Raw genomic sequence first — 16,869 nt, 5'->3', positions numbered from 1 at the left:
CATAAACAATTAATGAACATGCACTTGTGGAACGGTCGTTAAGACACTGACAGCTTAGACGGTAGGCAATTACGGTCACAGTTATGAAAACTTAGGACACTAGAGGCCTTTCTACTGACTCTGAAAAACACCAAAAGAAAGATGCCCAGGGTCCTTGCTCATCTACGTGGATGTGCCATAGGCATGCTGCAAGGAGGCATGAGGACTGCAGATGTGGCCAGGGCAATAAATTGCCATGTCTGTTCTGTGAGACGCCTAAGACAGTGCTACAGGGAGACAGGACGGAGAGCAGATCGTCCTCGCAGTGGCAGACAACGTGTAACACCTACACAGGATCGGTACATCCGAACATCACACCTGCAGGACAGGTACAGAATGGCAAAAAAACTGCACGAGTTACACCAAGAACGCACAATCCCTCCATCAGTGCTCAGACTGTCCGCAATAGGCTGAGAGAGGCTGTACTGAGGGTTTGTTGGCCTGTTGTAAGGCAGGTCCTCACCAGACATCACCGGCAACAACGTCACCTATGGGCACACACCCACGTTGCTGGACCAGGCAGGACTGGCAAAAATACTTCTTCACAGCAGAGTCGCAAATTTGTCTCATCAGGGATGATGGTCGGATTTGCGTTTATTTATTTATATTTATTTACACGAGGCCTGTTCTCTGGAGCGATTTGGTTCCGTCGTGGTCTGGGGCGGTGTGTCACAGCATCATCGGACTGAGCTTGTTGTCAGGCAATCAACGCTGTGCGTTACAGGGAAGACATCCTCCTCCCTCATGTGGTACCCTTCCTGCAGGCTCATACTGACATGACCCTCCAGCTTGACAATGCCACCAGCCATACTGCTCGTTCTGTGCGTGATTTCCTGCAAGACAGGAATGTCTGTTCTGCCATGGCCAGCGAAGAGCCCCGATCTCAATCCCACTGAGCAGGTCTGGGACCTGTTGGATCGGAGGGTGAGGGCTAGGGCCATTCCCCCAGAAATGTTTGGGAACTTGCAGGTGCCTTGGTGGAAGAGTGGGGTAACATCTCACAGTAAGAACTGGCAAATCTGGTGCAGTCCATGAGGAAGAGATGCACTGCAGTACTTAATGCAACTGGTGGCCACATCAGATACTGACTGTTACTTTAGATTTTGATCCCCCCTTTGTTCAGGGACACATTCAATTTCTGTTAGTTACATGTCTGTGGAACTTGTTCAGTTTATCAAAGTTGTTGAATCTTATGTTAATGTAAATATTTACGTAAAATGTTCTGAAAATAAACAGTTGCCAGTGAGAGGACGTTTCTTTTTTTGCTGAGTTTATATCGCCCGCTAATGCTAGTAAAAGGCCCAGTGCACTACTTGTGATTTTTTAAATTATATATTTTTTTATTCAGATTTTTCAGGGGGTGGTTCCCCCAGCTGAATATAGTTGATGAACTCTGCTGTAGGTTGTCAATAATCAGACAACTTATTTAGATGTTTTGGGAGAAAAAAAACATAAGCTACTACATAAACATTATGAAATATTGGTAAAACAAAAATGAAGCAGTTTTGTGTCACGTTTTCAGTCTAATGTGCAACATATTATTTCTGTAAGATGTGATAAAATGTATTGACAGGCAGATTTTTGTAAGGCAAGTGGTATAAAGTCACAGCATTTCAGAGCAATTCCTCAGAGAAAAATGTATTTACATATTAGGAACACATTAGCCATGGTACCCCTTAATATGCATTTTCCCCCTTTTAATTTAGCAGGGAAAAAAATATTGAAAGACATGAAGCAAAACCAGTAGCGGTCTTCCATCCTTCTCTCTAGCAAGTGATGTTTGAAACTCAGTGGAAGCTTGAGTCATGGTTTTTATTACACAGTTTAATCAACACACAAAGCTCAAAGAGCCTCTCAGGTAATTTAATATACAGAGTTTGTTTGTGTGAGGAGCATTTTGTCCTCGCACCCAGAGCCCAAGCCTGAAGATGTTAGCCTCGAATTTCAACAATAACAAAAATGCAACCTATGAGTTATAGGGAAATAAAACAGGTTAAACTAAGAAAACATTCTTTAAATACCTGGTCCAAAACCTCCAGTTTGTGAATGTAACGAAGGTGGTGGTCTTGGAGAAACTGAGTTTGGGTGTGTGTGTGTGTGCGTGCAAGGAACAATCTAGGCTTATGGCAATAGTGGGGGAGAGTGGATAAATTCAAGTCCTTTCATATAATTCAAGAGAAACAGACGAAAAGGCCATAACAGTTTTCCATTTTATAGCCTGCTATGATTAAAATAATTCCTTACTAGATTTTATACAAAACACACGAGTGTCCCCGGCTCAACATGTGAAACGCTTTCCTGAAATCATGCCTATATAGCTGGGAGATCAGGAAAGAAAACAAGGTAGAGTAAAAAAAAAAATCCCCCAATTTCAGACCCCCCCCCAAAAAAGAAAGGAACAGTCCCCAAGTCATACAGATAAGGAATGCTTTAAGAATGAAGAACATTTGAAGTGAGGGTGTAGGTAGGACCCTAGACAGCCCAGCCTGCATCAGGAATATGACCAGGAATAAGGAGGGGAGCGTGGGGTGGGTATGACAGGAGGGCAAGGGGGGTACGACTGCAGTTTGAGAATATGTACACCATGGCTGCCAGGTTAAGTTGGGTGGAGAGGCCGAGGTGGGTGGATTGGTCGTGAAGGGGGTGGGGGGGGGGCAGGAAAGAGGGAGTTTACAGGTGCTCTGGTTAAGGGGAGATGTGGCTCAAAGAAAGCACTCCAATGGAAACCAACAAGATATTTTTCATTTTTTTCTCTTTACTTTTAAAGCTCCGTTAACATTAGCTGTAGAGGTGGTTGGTCATGATTCTACTCCAACACTACATTGCATACTTTTGTGTCCATTCCCGAGCTATTCTGTTGTACCTGAAAGCAGAGAAAAATAGTGAATTTCTGCTTCTTGAATACAGTAGGAGTCCAGATTACTATCTGTTCAACAGTTTTAGCATACAGACCAATAACCAGAGGATTATCTAAAGGATCTAACGAGATCCTGCTATGTTAACCACATGGACTCAAGAGGTTATAGGTCATCCTAAAGAACACCATTTTCTGAAGCTATATACTCACTTTTCCCTGTCCGTCTTGTAGATGCGGGCGATCTCAGGTACTAAGGGGTCGTCTGGGTTTGGGTCGCACAGCAGAGAGCAGATTGACAGGAGAACTAAAAGGAGGAGGTCAAGGTCCTGTTATTGGTTTAGGACTGAAGGAGAGCTGAACTTAAGAGTTACAAAAACAGACACAGGAATCCCCCCCCCCAAAAAAAGAGGACATTCATACTTCACGACGTTAAAGTGAAATAAAAACAAAACGGTTTTATTCACATCTTCCATCTACTGAATTGTACGGTGTACCTTTGGAGATGGTGAGGGCGGGAGACCACTGTGATCGCAGGATGTCCAGACAGATGCTGCCGTTGCTGTTGATATTTGGGTGGTAGATTCTCGTGGTAAACGCAACCTGCACACACAGAGAAACAAACAGAATGGACGTGGTTGAGTTAAGAGGAGGAAGAAATAACTCAAATGGATGAAGGGTACAGAAAGGGAGCATCACGAAACCACGCAGTTACAGCCATCACATAAAACACACGTTCAAACAAATGCATGTGTGTATGATTGACTACGACAAGTGGATGTCGTCTGTAAATTCAGTGTGTGTGTGTGTGTACACTTATTTCTGGCTCACCTTTGGCGGTTTAAAGGGGTAGTCTGTGGGAAAGTGAATAGTCAGGAAGAATACCCCACCCTGATAAGGACTGTCGTTCTGTTAGAGTAGAAGATTCAGCACCATTAGTATCAATTCAATCTTAGAGATTCACAGGTCATTAGGAGAATGTCATCATGCTGAGATACACTGTACTATAGAAAGTAATAAAAGCTCATTGATGATAATGACTGATTGTCGTCACAGTACTTACAGGTCCCATTATCGTGGCTTGCCAGTGAAACACTGAAAGAGAGAGCAGTGAAACCGTCAGACGTAGTCGGTGTAGCGAGAGTGTTGAATGCTGTGAAGTCAGGATGAGGCAAAGCCCAGGGTGGGGCTGGATATTCATTCTATACAACTTATAATACCATTCCAGCAGTATCATTTTTTTTGATTGACATCATGAATGATGTCAGTGCAGTAGTTAAGCAAATGGATATTTGTATTAAAGCAATTGTTATATTGCTGACGTAATCCGTCCTAAAAAACACAGGGGAGTGGCCAAATGCCATCTAAAGATAAGAATGAATGTAAAGCGCTCAACTAAAAATAACTAGAACTTCAGAACACTTTAAACAAATGCACCAATACCATCCTGAAGTAAAAATGGGGAAATGTGAGAAAATATATAAGGAATAAAAGAGTTTAGGACCATTATACAACCATTTTATTTGAAAGACCCAGGTTGCTACTCTAGCCTATCTGGGATGTTAGAAGCCCAAAACAAGTTTTGGACAAGGGTGACAAAAGCTCAAAATATGTCACATTTTCCTTTCAAAACAACAACTAGTCTACCTTGTACAACATAGATGGCACAGGGCAGGCCTAGTGTATACCAGATCAGATGGTTGCCAGAGAGTGGTTAACAGCTAGTGATTCTAAGCAGGCAGACAAACAGTGGAATCACTTAGTTTTCTAGAGACAACACTAGTACGATAAGCCAATGCACTTCATCACCATATTCTCTGATAAGAGTAATATCAATATCGTTTATCAGAAAGATATCAGATGGCCTTTGACACTTGTCTGAGTGAACCACTCAGTTTGTTATTGGCTTTGAACTTCATATCTTATTATGATCAATAAAAGGAATTTGAGTAAACACTGCGTAATCTCAGACGTTAGCCTATTTGACGACAAGAGGTCTCAGAACAGCTAAAGTATGTTATATTGTGCTTGCGCACGGCTTGCTACAGAGGATTACAGCTAGTGGTTGTGTTCATGTGGTATTTTATTAGGATCCCATTAGCTGTTGCCGAAAGCTGCAGCTACTCTTCCTGGGTTCTACACAAAACATGAAACACAGAACATTGATAGACAATAACAGAACTACATAAAATGCTGAAACGGCACACAGCCTACATAATACATACACACAAAATATTTAGGTCAAATAGAGGAGAGGCGTTGTGCCGTCGTGCTGCTTCATCTTTCTTTTTTTAAAAAACAGGTTTGCTGTTCACTTGAGTAATATGAGAAGGGAGTTCCGTGCAATAATGGCTCTATATAATACTGTACGTTTTCTTGAATTTGTTCTGGATTTGGGGACTGTGAAAAGACACCTGGTGGCATGTCTGGTGGTTGTGTGCGTAAGTTGACTATTTTTAAGACGTTTCTTTTAAAAAGAAGACGTGATGTAGTCAGTCTCTCCTCAACTCTTAGCCAAGAGACTGGCATGGATGGTATTTATAGAAGCCCTCGAATTACAATGAAGAGGAAGACATGGTGCTCTGTTCTGGGCCTACTGCAGCTTAACTAGGTATTTCTTTACAGCACTTGACCATATGACTGGACAATCATCAAGATAAGATAAAACTAGAGCCTGCAGTACTTGCTTCTTGGAGTGCGGTGTCAAAAAAGCAGAGCATCTCTTTATTATGGACAGACCTCTCACCCTCTTTACAAGCATTGAATTTTATTTATATATATATATATATATATATATATATATATATATATATATATATATATATATATATATACAATCTAAGGTAACACCAAGTAATTTAGTCTCAACTTGTTCAAGTCTCACACCATTCATTACCAGATTCAGCTGAGGTCTAGATTTGTACCAAATACAGTGCTCTTTATTTTAGAGATGTTCAGGAGCAGTTTATTACTGGCCACCCATTCCAAAACTGACTGCAACTGCTTGTTAAGGGTTTCAGTGACTTCATTAGCTGTGGTTGCTGACACATATGGTTGAATCAGCATACATGGACACAGGTTTTGTTTAATTCCAGTGGCAGGTCATTGGTAGAAATATAAAAAAAAAAATAAGAGTGGAGGGCCTAGAGAGCTGCCCTGCAGTACACCACACCCTACATGTTTGACATGAAAGAAAACCCTCAGTTATATTAGATGAATAGCTCTGAATGATATGGCACAGGTTGTTAAAAGTTCCCAACAGCAGGTTATTGTCAAAAAAGGCTTCTCAACCATTTTTACTCCCAAGCCATAAGACTCCTGAACAGGTAATCAAATGGCTACCCAGACTATTTGCATTGTGTGCCCCCCAACCCCTCTTTGGGGGGCACACAAAATGCTTGTGCTTCTAGTTCTGACAATGCAGTAGTAACCAACGAGTAATCTAACCTAACAATTTCACAACAACTACCATATACACACACAAGTGTAAAGGGTTGAAGAATATGTACAGAAAAATAGATGAATGAGTGATGGTACAGAACGGCATAGGCAAGATGCAGTAGATGGTATAGAGTACAGTATATACACATATGAGATGAGTAATGTAGGTTATGTAAACATTATATTAAGTGGCATTGTTTAAAGTGGCTAGTGATACATTTTTTACATACATTTTTCCATTATTAAAGTGGCTGGAGTTGAGTCAGTGTGTTGGCAGCAGCCACTCAATGTTAGTGGTTGCTGTTTAACAGTCTGATGGCCTTGAGATAGAAGCTGTTTTTCAGTCTCTCGGTCCCAGCTTTGATGCACCTGTACTGACCTCGCCTTCTGGATGATAGCGGGGTGAACAGGCAGTGGCTCGGGTGGTTGTTGTCCTTGATGATCTTTATGGACTTCCTGTGACATCGGGTGGGGTAGGTGTCCTGGAGGGCAGGTAGTTTGCCCCCGGTGATGCGTTGTGCAGACCTCACTACCCTCTGGAGAGCCTTACGGTTGTGGGTGGAGCAGTTGCCGTACCAGGTGGTGATACAGCCCGACAGGATGCTCTCGATTGTGCATCTGTAAAAGTTTGTGAGTGCTTTTGGTGACAAGTCAAATTTCTTCAGCCTCCTGAAGTTGAAAAGGAGCTGCTGCGCCTTCTTCACCACACTGTCTGTGTGGTTGGACCATTTCAGTTTGTCCGTGATGTGTACGCTGAGGAACTTAAAACTTTCTACCCTCTCCACTACTGTCCCATCGATGTGGATAAGGGGGTGCTCCCTCTACTGTTTCCTGAAGTCCACGATCATCTCCTTTGTTTTGTTGACGTTGAGTGTGAGGTTATTTTCCTGACACCACACTCCGAGGGCCTTCACCTCCTCCCTGTAGGCCGTCTCGTCGTTGTTGGTAATCAAGCCTACCACTGTAGTGTTGTCTGCAAACTTGATGATTGAGTCGGAGGCGTGCATGGCCACGCAGTCGTGGGTGAACAGGGAGTACAGGAGAGGGCTCAGAACGCACCCTTGTGGGGCCCCAGAGTTGAGGATCAGAGGGGTGGAGATGTTATCTACCCTCACCACCTGGGGGCGGCCCGTCAGGAAGTCCAGTACCCAGTTGCACAGGGCGGGGTCAAGACCCAGGGTCTTCGAGCTTGATGATGAGTTTGGAGGGTACTATGTTGTTAAATGCTGAGCTGTAGTCAATGAACAGCATTCGCACATAGGTATTCCTCTTGTCTAGATGTGTTAGGGCAGTGTGCAGTGTGATTGCGTCGTCTGTGGACCTATTGGGGCAGTAAGCAAATTGGAGTGGGTCTAGGGTGTCAGGTAGGATGGAGGTGATATGGTCCTTGACTAGTCTCTCAAAGCACTTCATGATGACGGAAGTGAGTGCTACGGGGTAGTCGTTTAGCTCAGTCAGCCAGTCAGATGTGATTACTACATCCAATGGGTAAAGATTTGGGCTGTCCCCTAAAATCTTTGTTCTTTCGACAAATCAATTGGTAGAATTTATTTTGTGTGTATTTTTCCATACAGACATATCCTATGTGTTTTATCAAATCAACTATATGCACCAAGCTAGTCTGATGCTTTAAGCGCACTATTTGATGAAATAACTGAGACACAAATGACTAAAAAAGTGTCAGACAGCAATTGATTTTATTGTGACGGGCTCAGACTTGCTGCGCTGTTTAATAAAAATATATTTTAAAAAATAAATAAAAGACAGCGAGTGACTGACCCATTGTTTCGTTCTCCTCCCTGCTGCAGCGACCACCACAGAACATCAACAGTGTTCATCGGGCTGTCCGCATTGCTGAAGCTATAACATAATTACAGCCATTCGTGACTGGAAAGGTCTGTTAACGAAATCGCTCATTTGTTTAGGGAAAAACCATTCCCTGTTCCTTCAACCCTTGCTCTCTTTATGTGACACATGTATGCATTGCATGCACGTGACCAATAGGGCCTGACCTATATCAAATCAATCAAATGTATTTATAAACCCCTTTTTACATCAGCTGATGTCACAAAGTGCAATACAGAAACCCAGCCTAAAACCCCAAACAGCAAGCAATGCAGAATTTTTATTTGCCACGTGTCTAATATAACAGGCGTAGACGCTACAGTGAAATGCTTACTTACAAGCCCTTAACCAACAATGCAGTGAAGGAAAATAAGTAAAAAAAATATTATTTTACTGCTGCTCTATAATAATAGTGAGGCTATATACAGGGGTTACCGGTACAGAGTCAATGTGAGGAGGCTATATACTGGGGGTACCGGCACAGAGTCAATGTGAGGAGGCTATATACAGGGGGTACCGGTACAGAGTCAATGTGGGGAGGCTTTATACAGGGGGTACCGGTACAGAGTCAATGTGAGGAGGCTATATACAGGGGGTACCGGTACAGAGTCAATGTGGGGAGGCTTTATACAGGGGGTACCGGTACAGAGTCAATGTGAGGAGGCTATATACTGGGGGTACTGGCACAGAGTCAATGTGAGGAGGCTTTATACAGGGGGTACCGGTACAGAGTCAATGTGGAGGCTATATTACAGGGGGTACCGGTACAGAGTCAATGTGGAGGCTATATTACAGGGGTTACCAGTACAGAGTCAATGTGAGGAGGCTATATACAGGGGGTACCGGTACAGAGTCAATGTGCAGGAGCACCGGTTAGTCCAGGTAATATGTAGGTAGAGTTAAAGTGACTATGCATAGATAATAAACAGAGTAGCAGCAGCGTAAAAGAGGGGGTGGGGGGAACAATTAAAATAGTCTGGGTAGCCATTTGATTTGCTGTTCAGGAGTCTTATGGGTTGGGGGTAGAAACTTTTAAGAAGCCTTTTGTACCGAGACTTGGTGCTCCGGTACCGCTTGCCGTGCGGTAGCAGAAAGGACAGTCTATGACTAGGGAGGCTGGAGTCTGCCAATTTTTAGGGTCTTCCTCTGACACCGCCTGGTATAGAGGTCCTATCATAATCACAAATTCCGAACACACAACAGTCAAATGGATGCAGAGGACGTCACAAATAAACTTGAATGTGGTGGAAATGTTTACTGGTTGCTCAGGAGGAAAAAGGGGAAGTCAGAAGTGTGGAATAAATTTGACTAGTTGTGGAAAATACTGGAGATCAAAAAGGTAAAGGTAAGAGCTGTGTGTATATTATGTGTGCAAAACAGGTGCTGTTAGACTACAATATCATCTTTGACCGTTTGGAACAATGTTAACACTAAACCAAAATGTGGAAAAAGTCAAGGGGTTTGAATACTTTCCGAATGCACCATAAGTATTAAAATATAGGCCTAAATAAGTTACATTCGATGGTGGTTATACAAGGCTGCTGTACTAAGCCTACTAATGATAATGACATTTCTTCTTATTATAATGATCATAATAACAATAAGGTCAAGAGAAAGGAGGGTTATCATGTTTTGACCATTTGGAACAGCATGAACACTAAATAAATTAGAAGTAATACCAGAGAGGCTGTTCTAATGAAAAAAGTGTAACGCCTTCATTACAGCATAGCAAATATGAACAACATTGTTTATCCAACATGTGGTTGCGTGAGGCTTGGTGCTCACGGAATCAGTAGGCTATTAAACAAACACTCAAACAGGCAACACAAGTAGAATGTCTTTATAAAGCCAGGCACATTTAACAGTTAGGCTATTTATTTTCATTTTATAAAAAACAATTTAGGGGGTAGTTAGGCTATTGATTATAGACCTAATTAAGTTGGGGTTCCCTCCTCACTTTTCTTAAAAAATGAAGGCAAGGGCTGTTGTCTCATCTCCCAACTCTGCTGCTGCCAGCACCGCATTGTTCTCAACACCAATATGCTGGATAACTTTGCTGTTGTGCAGCAACATGGTCTAGGAAAAGAAGGCGGTTTAGGAGTGCACTGATGAGTTTCAGAACCGTGGACAGCGACCGCTATACAACGCGGGAGAAAGCACATGTTATAAAATAATATTTTTTATTAGTGTTGCGCCATTGTTCTTACGTAATACAACCATATACAATTTCAGTAGCACGTCAGAGTGATGGACTATGCCATCCCCATGGCCTCCACAATGGATTAGTCCACTCAGATAGGCGTGAATCAGACAGGTGTCTTCTAAAACATCAAAAAGTTTTTTGCTACTGCTCGACTAAAGAAATCTTGGTCGACCAACTGCCTATCGATCAACCAATCGACTAAATAATACAGTATTAGTAAAAATGTGATCAACGCATGTGGATGATCTTGTTCCTGTAGTGTATGTAAACACCCTGGTAAATTGATTAATAACCTGAACCAGATTAGAGTGAGAAGCTTTCTCTGGAGCGGACAGCTTGATGAAAACCAGTCATTCCATACAAATTAATTCCTTTCCTGTTAAAATGACTTGGTTTTTGGTCATTTGTCAGATACAGGGAAACATGTGCAATCTGATCAATTAATTGACAATATACTGTTTATGGTGGTCACTGGTCTGGTCCAATATGGCAAGGCAGTGACAGAGTTTTATGCTGCTGCTGGCTATGATGGACATCTCACCAACCCTACTGGAGCCATAAATAATTATTAGATTGCGAAGACTTCCTGGTACCTGGCCCAACACCAAAAGTGAAACCTAATTTGCTCCAGGTGCCATACTAGTATAACTGACCCTGTAAAACAACACATTTCACTGCACCTACCTATGATTTATTTTTATATGCAGTCCAGATTTTCTGTGATTCTGGTTGACTGAGAGATTCCTAATAAACCAGGGTACACCAGACTCACCACCGTTTAGAAAAACTATCTGCATCTAGCCTACTTGTTTGTTTGCTTGTTACAAGACCCTTGGAAGCCTGAAATGTCATAGTATTGTTGTTTTATTATTATTGTTGTGTTGCCTAATGAGGAGCTACTTACTGTCATCTCCTACTGGTCCTGCTGAACACTGGGCTGGTGGGTCCCGTGCCAAGTCATTCAACTCCTGAGAGACAGGAGTAAGTGGTTAGCAATGACAATACTATTTGAACGTATGCACCTATAGACCAATACATAAAATGAGTATACAAAACCTGCTCTTTCCATAACAGACTGGCCAGGTAAATCCAAGTGAAAGCTATGATGCCTTGATGTAATCTGTTAAATCCAGGTTAAAGAAGGATTTTTTAGCCTTGAGTAGATAGTAGGTGCCAGTGACACCGGTTTGAGTGTGTTAAGAACTGCAACGCTGCTGGATTTTTCACACTGAATAGTTTTCCGTGTGTATCATGAATGGCCCACCACCCAAAGGACATCCAGACAATTTGACACAACTGTGGGAGGCATTGGCGTCAACATGGGCCAGCATCCCTGTGGAACACTTTTGACACCTTGTAGAGTCCATGCCCCAACAAATTGAGGTTGTTCTGAGGGCACAGGGGGTATACTCCTCATATTTGGTATATAACAACTTGATTATTCACAATGTTAAGGGGCAGCCAGTTGTCCATATCAATCAAGTTCTATTGAACAGCTCAAATTGACTGTTCATCAATAAACCACACATACACCCACCCACCAAGAATGCCCTCTATACATCATGCCCTCACTAGTAATGTGACACCAGAGTTAACAACAGAACACCTAAAAACTGTAAAATGTTGTTAGATAACGGCCTGATCTCACAATTTCATTCTACTGAGCTTTTGGTAATCGAAAATGAACGAATTAAACTAAACAAAAAAACAACTAAACAAAAAAAAACATTTCCCAGGTCACACCTGAGATATCCATGGTATTTAGTCAACATCATGGCAGCTATTACTGGGATTGCCTGGTACCTACTAACGTTAGCTGGCCATATTTTGTCAACATGACTACCAAAAGTAATGAATCCATAAGTTTAGCTTGTTAACAATGCCCCAATGTTAGCTAGCTAACTGTCACGCATTGTATCTAGATTAAAAGTATGAGTGATGACTGACAATTACATGGAATAAAAAAAGCCCATCGGGTGATCTACCCATCTAGTAAACATCCAACTAACTGGTTAGCTAGCTAGCTGCATTATGTAGCTAACTAATGTGCGAATAAAACTAGAACTCATCTTGTTAACTAGACAGTTAACGTTAGCTCACTACCGTTTCTCGGGGCCCCATTTAAATCTGTGAAGTTAGTGGAGTGGAAGGCTGATATATGGAGTTAGGCGCTAGCTAGCAGCATTTGTCATGTTTTATCTAGTTAGCTAAGTGATTACTGGATTTGTTGGACATAAAACATTAAAATATATTAGATGGCAAAAATATATTTTAATGGCTAGCATAACTACCGTTAGCTAGAAATCTGACTGGATAGCTAACAGACAACTAACGTTAGCCGCCGACTGAATTAGCCATAGCTAGCTACGTAACTAGTTACCTAAATAATGTTGTTAGCCAGCTAACTACCAATCAAACGACTATCATGTAAACCAGTTCGTTTGAATGATGCGATTATAGATATGTAAAGTACACTGATCTTCTCTTGATAAAGGTACATTCCTAATCTAACGAGCTAACGTTAGATGGCAAACTAGTAACGTTATCAAAAAGGTGGAGGGCCCAAAAATGTGGATCGAACACCGACCGAGGCGCATTGCTTCACGGCCGTGAGCCCATTTGCCGTACTGTGGGTGACAAGCTTTTAAACACACCACATTTAACCCCGACATCATTCAGATGACACATCTAATAGAACACATCTTAGAATATATCGCTTTGTTTATTATAACTGCGAAACATTGGGCCTTTTCGTTGACTTCCTTCTTACCTTGTGAATTCTTTTCAGAGCCATTGTTGTGCTAGCGCTGTCACCGAAAATGTGTTATACTCGATTAAAATGGCGGTTGCTGTCTCTATCCGGGGGGTAACTATTCGAAATATTTATATCTCAAATAATACCCTAGTATAATACTAAAATCACCGATTGCTATCAGAACGGGCACACTGATATATTGTTTTATGGCGAAACTGAAAGAGACTAACTAGGGGTAGAACCGCGTTCCTTCCTCCTACTGCAGCGGCTACGAAACCATTCACTCACCCTGCTTTTACTATTGGGCGCGTTCCTCAGCCAATGCGTTATTGACGCCTGCCAGATCTTACAATGCCTGGATAAGTATTTGAAGTATCAGCTGACCAAATTGTATGTTATAGCAATCTGGCAATCGATGACGCAGTCGATGACGTTGCACGCAACCATTGTTTTAACGCATGCAACGTCTGAGCAGGGGAACGCGACCTCAGCACTTCATGCCGCGTTCAAGTACTAGTAGGAACTACAAAACTCGGAAATGTCATACCTCCTGATTCGTTGAACGCGGCACGTGTATAAACTACAACCAGTTAGTAAGTCAAATGTCCAAGTTTCTTAGTTTCGACTAGCACATGAATGCAGCAAAAGATTGCGCGCGGACAACATACAACATAGCGGTGCAATTGACGTCATTTTGGCTCTCAACAGGCGACAGGATATGAATGGGCTCGTTTGAGTAGTACCGATTGTAGACGACAGTCCAAGAGTGAAGAGGCGGAAGTGCATCTCGATAGCCGAACGTCAGTCATTGATGAGGTTTTTCAACATCGAGGCTCAGTCAACATGAAAGTGTTGCCATTGTTTATAAAAGTTTTTCTTTGTAATATCGAAATAAGCATGTCTCACATTCTCACAAACTGTATTGTAAATATAGGTGTGTATTGTACTATCAATTGGTGAAAAGAGCCTCAAATATCACATTAAATTATAGCCTACACATGAATCAGTCCAAAGCTAAGTTGGTCACGTTTATGTGGGTCAAACAAAACACCCTAATGATTGGTCACATGTCTTTTGTAAAGTTTATGCAGTCCTCATGTAGGCGCAAGTCGAACATTTTTTATCCCCACAATGCGACACTTTGGAAGGCTGACTAAAGTGATCTGATCGAACGCGCCCAACAGTGAACGATTCGAGCCAAAATGGCTTTCATGCATATATTTTGCACTGCTGCAAGCTCATGAGAGATCCTTGCAAATGGTTTACTAACACATCTCACAGCAAATGAGTTGCAATAGAAATGGTTTGAACACACCACAATCAGGTAAATAATGATGATTCCTCTTTATGAATATTACATTTCTATGGGACAGTTAATTAAACAATAAAATACAAATCCCAAGGGTGAATTTTATTAAGGGATAAGGACTGGGTGACGTTCTTATCGCGAGAATATAGCACTAAAGGAAGTGTCACTGTGCAGAACGATGACTGTATGGTACAGAACAAAGTATAGCAGAGCATTCCAGTCCACTACCTCACCCTAAACACAATTTTACAGAATGTCATTTTTTATTGGATGTCAAATATTCCGCATGAACTCTTTACTAATGCATGATCTGTTTTGACTTCACTTGAATTACTTTTCACATGAAACATAATAGACCTTGGTCTATTTGGAAAGCAGACTAATAATGACGGTAATTAAAATAAGATTATGCTGCTCTTATTCATGTTTATACTGTGTACTTACTCACGTGCATTATATGCTGTTAATTGATTGCGCTTCAGTTGATATTGCGTCTCTACACCCCACTATCCTAAACCAGGTTTAAAGAAGAATACAGGGTGTGCACTACCAGGCACTACCGCTTGCGCCATAAATGTTCATATAGAGGACGAGTGTAGTGCACTTATGTCGCCCAGGGGACAGAGAGGCTATTACTATTTGTGCTGGATCTTCACCTAATGTTATGGAAAGAAAATATCTGCCGCTGTATACAGAGGGCTGCTTGCAGTAACCTGTACCCAGTGTGCATTCTCACAAAAAAGAAATCAGACATACCACTGCAGGTGGGCATTGTATTTGTGTATTTATTGGTAGGCATATGTAGCCTATACCCTAAACGTGATGGCCTTTATAGATGTGTGATGCTTCCACAATAATGAATATGCTCTCCTCTGAGCTCTGAGGCAGATCCCCAATAGAGACAGATCCCCTATAATAAAATAAATATATAAGTATTAGCCTATTGTTATGAACACACACGCACACTCACACACACATTCATACATTCACACACCGGTAATAACATAATATCAGGGGGTTGGTTCGTAGGACGAAAGGGGGAAACCCCGCATTAGAACCTCCACCGGATGGCGGTATGAGGCAGTCCCTATATGAGGCAGAGTGTGTGCGTGGGAGTTCCTCCTTTCGCCATTCCGGGGTGTCGCCGCACCACAGAGCGCACTGAGGGAGTCCTGCGAAGAGAGGCAGCCCAGTACGCTCCAGGCCTCTTCACACCTTCATCCAGGCCACACGGTTCCCCAGCATGCCCCAGAAGACAGGTATCCGCTCATTATTTCCCCAGAGACCCGCCGCAGACCTCCCCAGCAGCCCCGTTTGAAAGATTACGGCGACACCGAGGGATGCTACTGCAGCAAACGCACCCCGCAACTGCAAACATTCTCGACGTCTGCCCGAGGACCAGATACATTTGGTTGGCCCCTGACAGAAGCCCCCGAGGATGTCCGACAGCGGTGCGAGCATGAACTCCGACGATCGGCCGGTTAAAAGTATGCACAATTATATAATGATGCTTATGCGTTATTGTTTTGGATCATTGGCTTTGCATTGGCTGCAAACATGGCTGCAATAATGTCGATATGTGATTGCATGTGTGTGTGTATCCCCCTTTCACCACCCTTTTAATTTATCCCCCAATAATAAAACAAAACACTCTTAAGGATATTGGCTGTTGAGTCACTGATGAAACAGCAACATAGTCGAGCTATCGATGCCAGTGTTTGATGATTGACACGGCCACCCCTTTGAGTCCTTAGCAAATATGTTTTAGGTTCTGAATGCCGAGAAGGTGCTACGACCTGTGCACTGTGAGGAAATACCCCTTTATTTCTTATTATGGGGAATGTCTCTCCGCGCGCACTGAGTGACATGGTGATGCTGCATGAGCTCGCTTTATTCGCCCGGTGCCTTGTGGTATTCTGAAGTAGGCCTACATGTACCCACCAGCGAGAGAGAGCGCGCGCGAGAGAGAGAGATAGAGAGAGAGAGAGAGAGAGTGTGTGTGTGTGTGTGTGTGAGAGATAGAGAGAGAGCGAGATAGAGAGAGAGAGAGAGAGAGAGAGAGAGAGAGAGAGAGCGAGAGAGAGAGAGAATAGCATCTCTTTCCAATGAAACATTTCTGGCAGTTTGACGATGACAGCGAAAGGAAGACTCAAAGGTAATATTATAATTGGTTACATTGTCTGTTTTGCTTAATTTACGGGTCTAAGGCCTGTATGTAGGCTATTAGATGTTGATGAAATGGGTAGGTGTCACGAGTTAATACATGGATCCGGGGAAGTGACGATGTGAATAGAGGATATGTTTTGGAACTTGCCATTTATCCATCCCTGAACCATTTTTAGTGAGGTCCCTTGCGTAGGCGTTATCGGAGTGTTCATAGCCATGACGTTAACTGCTGTGAGAGCTCTACAGCTTGGTCTACG

At 42.5% G+C, this 16,869-nt stretch overlaps 2 protein-coding genes across 5 annotated transcripts in view; one reads left to right on the top strand and one right to left on the bottom strand.

Annotated features, from left to right (window-relative positions):
* Positions 1-1,837: 1,837 nt before the first annotated feature.
* ube2d2 (ubiquitin-conjugating enzyme E2D 2 (UBC4/5 homolog, yeast)) lies at positions 1,838-13,820 on the bottom strand. Of its 2 annotated transcripts, none has more exons than XM_021561661.2 (7): positions 13,426-13,820; positions 11,287-11,350; positions 3,957-3,988; positions 3,725-3,802; positions 3,391-3,496; positions 3,107-3,200; positions 1,838-2,902 (listed from the first exon to the last, which is right to left on the bottom strand). In XM_021561661.2, coding segments are annotated over exons 2-7 (357 nt in total). In that variant the 5' UTR covers positions 11,288-11,350; positions 13,426-13,820; the 3' UTR covers positions 1,838-2,856. The 2 variants fall into 2 exon arrangements, with proteins under 2 accessions (XP_021417336.1, XP_021417334.1); XM_021561659.2 differs by having other exon boundaries at positions 13,153-13,614.
* Positions 13,821-15,559: 1,739 nt separating this feature from the next.
* ppp3cb (protein phosphatase 3, catalytic subunit, beta isozyme) overlaps positions 15,560-16,869 on the top strand; it is a 44,273-nt gene continuing 42,963 nt past the window's right edge. Inside the window, exon 1 of one of the 3 annotated variants that reach the window (XM_036943189.1) lies at positions 15,560-15,933. In XM_036943189.1, the coding sequence (XP_036799084.1) occupies positions 15,885-15,933 (49 nt within the window). In that variant the 5' untranslated portion in view covers positions 15,560-15,884. Of the gene's footprint in view, positions 15,934-16,452; positions 16,602-16,869 lie in introns of those variants that run through there. The other 2 variants (XM_036943187.1, XM_036943188.1) reach the window with 2 other exon arrangements.

The sequence above is a fragment of the Oncorhynchus mykiss genome, chromosome 14, assembly GCF_013265735.2.
Source record: "Oncorhynchus mykiss isolate Arlee chromosome 14, USDA_OmykA_1.1, whole genome shotgun sequence".
Lineage (NCBI taxonomy): Eukaryota > Metazoa > Chordata > Actinopteri > Salmoniformes > Salmonidae > Oncorhynchus > Oncorhynchus mykiss.
Note: the sequence above shows the minus strand (reverse complement) of the source record. Positions and strands in the feature narration are given on the sequence as shown.

Bases quoted from the DNA above. Each gene is read 5' to 3' on its own strand.
- ube2d2 (XM_021561659.2), bottom strand. From the start codon at position 13,176: ATGGCTCTGAAAAGAATTCACAAG. The intron at 3,989-11,286 runs GTAAGTAGCTCC...TCTCTCTTTCAG, and splicing joins AGGACCAGTAGGAGATGACA to TGTTTCACTGGCAAGCCACG. The intron at 3,497-3,724 runs GTGAGCCAGAAA...CTGTGTGTGCAG, and splicing joins ACCCCTTTAAACCGCCAAAG to GTTGCGTTTACCACGAGAAT.